The sequence below is a fragment of the Papio anubis genome, chromosome 12 (assembly GCF_008728515.1).
Source record: "Papio anubis isolate 15944 chromosome 12, Panubis1.0, whole genome shotgun sequence".
Taxonomy (NCBI): domain Eukaryota; kingdom Metazoa; phylum Chordata; class Mammalia; order Primates; family Cercopithecidae; genus Papio; species Papio anubis.
In genome coordinates this window covers 10,676,615-10,678,526 of record NC_044987.1, presented here as the reverse complement: position 1 = coordinate 10,678,526, position 1,912 = coordinate 10,676,615, and the positions used below count along the sequence as shown (strand labels likewise).

Below are 1,912 nucleotides of genomic sequence, written 5' to 3'. Positions count from 1 at the left end.
AGGAAGGAAAAGAAAGAAAGAGAAAGAAGAAAGAAAGAGAAAGAAAGAAAGAGAAAGAAAGAAAGAAAGAAAGAAAGAAAGAAAGAAAGAAAGAAAGAAAAAGATAGATAGATGTGCAATGTCGGCTAAATTACTCTATTAATTATACTTAATTCTAGGCTGGGCTTAGTGGCTCATGCCTGTAATCCCAGTACTTTGGAAGGCCAAGGCGGGCAGATCACTTGAAGCCAGGAGTTTGAGGCAGTGAAACCCCGGCCCTACTAAAAATACAAAAATTAGCCTGATGTGGTCCCCGCTACTCAGGAAGATGAGGCAGGAGAACCACTTGAGCCCGGGAGGCGGAGGTTGCAGTGAGCCGAGATCACACAACTGCACTCCAGCCTGGAGAGCGGCAGTTACACATTATTTCTTATTCCTATCTTGAAGCCCTCCAAAAGTAAAAATAATAATAATAATAATTCTAAAGTATGGGGAAATACACCAACAGGCATATATTTTAAAACAGCGAGGTTAAGTAGTAGATTGATTCGGAGTACATTTCATTTCAACATGCCTTGGCGGCAGTAGATGGGAAATATCCTTAGGGAACGGAGAATTAAACTTTAAAATGTAATCAAAATCTTAAATCCGGCAAAGCTTTAAATTGTCTCATTTATTTCCCAGAGCAAAGCTTTTCTTGGGAAATACATTCCTCAGGGCTGATTTTACATCCTTATTCCTAAGGCTATAGATTAGTGGATTCAACATTGGGGTTACCAGATTATTCAATATCTGAATTATGGCACCAAGCAAGGCACTGGGATTGGGTTGTAGATAGTTAACGATGACTGGCCCATAAGCACAAACGATTGCAGTGAGGTGGGCGCTGCAGGTGGAGAAGGCTCGTTGCCTGCCCCCTGCTGAGTGGATTTTTGATACGGAAATCCCAATGCAAGTATAGGAAACAAGGATGAGAAAAAAGCAAATGAGAGCCAAAAGACCAACATTTGTAAAACCTACCCTCTGGGCTAAGGATGTGTCCTTACAGGTTAGCGGTAACACTGCAGGAATATCACAGAAGTAATAGCCCACCTTGTCAGAACCACAGTAAGGTAACTGGAAGGTGAGGGAGGTTAGGATCGTGGCATGGACACAGCCACTCATCCAGGTCCCTGTGGCCAACATAAAGCACACCTTGTGGTTCATAATGACCATGTATCTCAAAGGAAAACATATGGCAACAAAGCGGTCACAGGCCATCACTGTGTAGAGGAAACACTCGGTACAGCCTAGGAAATGGTAGAAGAAAAGCTGGGACACGCAGCCCGCATATGAGATAGCACGGCTGTTTCCCGAAAGGCAGAGCAGCATCTTGGGAACAGTTGTCGAAGAGAAACCCAGGTCAAAGATGGAGAGGTTTCCCAAGAAAAAATACATAGGAGTGTGAAGCCAAGTGGAGGAGATGATAGCTGTAAGGATAAGCACATTTCCCAAGAGGGTGCAGAAATAAAATGAGGAGAACAGGAATAAAAGGGCTGTCTCTAGGCCCTCTGTCTCAGGGATTCCCAGAAGGATGAATTCAGTCACCATTGTGTGATTTCTCATTCCTAGGGAGGAATCAACTCTTGGGTGTCTGTGAAAAGAAATATGTGATTAAATTTAATATGCATGTAAATTACCTGTGTTTAGATCAATGAAATGGAAAAGAAGCAAGAGATCTAGATAGTTACAGAGGAATGCTTCCTGGTAGAATCATCTTGATCTGCCTGCTTTGCTCTGTACTGGATATCATTCTGCCGTGGTTTCTTTTCTTGTTTGTAACTTCTTATTTTTACAGATTTCAGAGGTACAAGTGCATTTTTGTTACATGGATATATTTTGTTACATGGATATATTGCCAAGTACTGAAGTCTGGGTTTATAGCACACCCTTC

General features: G+C 42.1%; 1 protein-coding gene across 1 annotated transcript; it reads right to left on the bottom strand.

The window, feature by feature from the left end:
- Positions 1-335: 335 nt before the first annotated feature.
- On the bottom strand, positions 336-1,760 carry LOC101010070 (putative olfactory receptor 10D4). Its single transcript, XM_003910898.3, has one exon. It carries the CDS (start codon positions 1,582-1,584, stop codon positions 649-651), a length of 936 nt encoding a protein of 311 aa, XP_003910947.2. The 5' UTR covers positions 1,585-1,760; the 3' UTR covers positions 336-648.
- Positions 1,761-1,912: the final 152 nt, after the last annotated feature.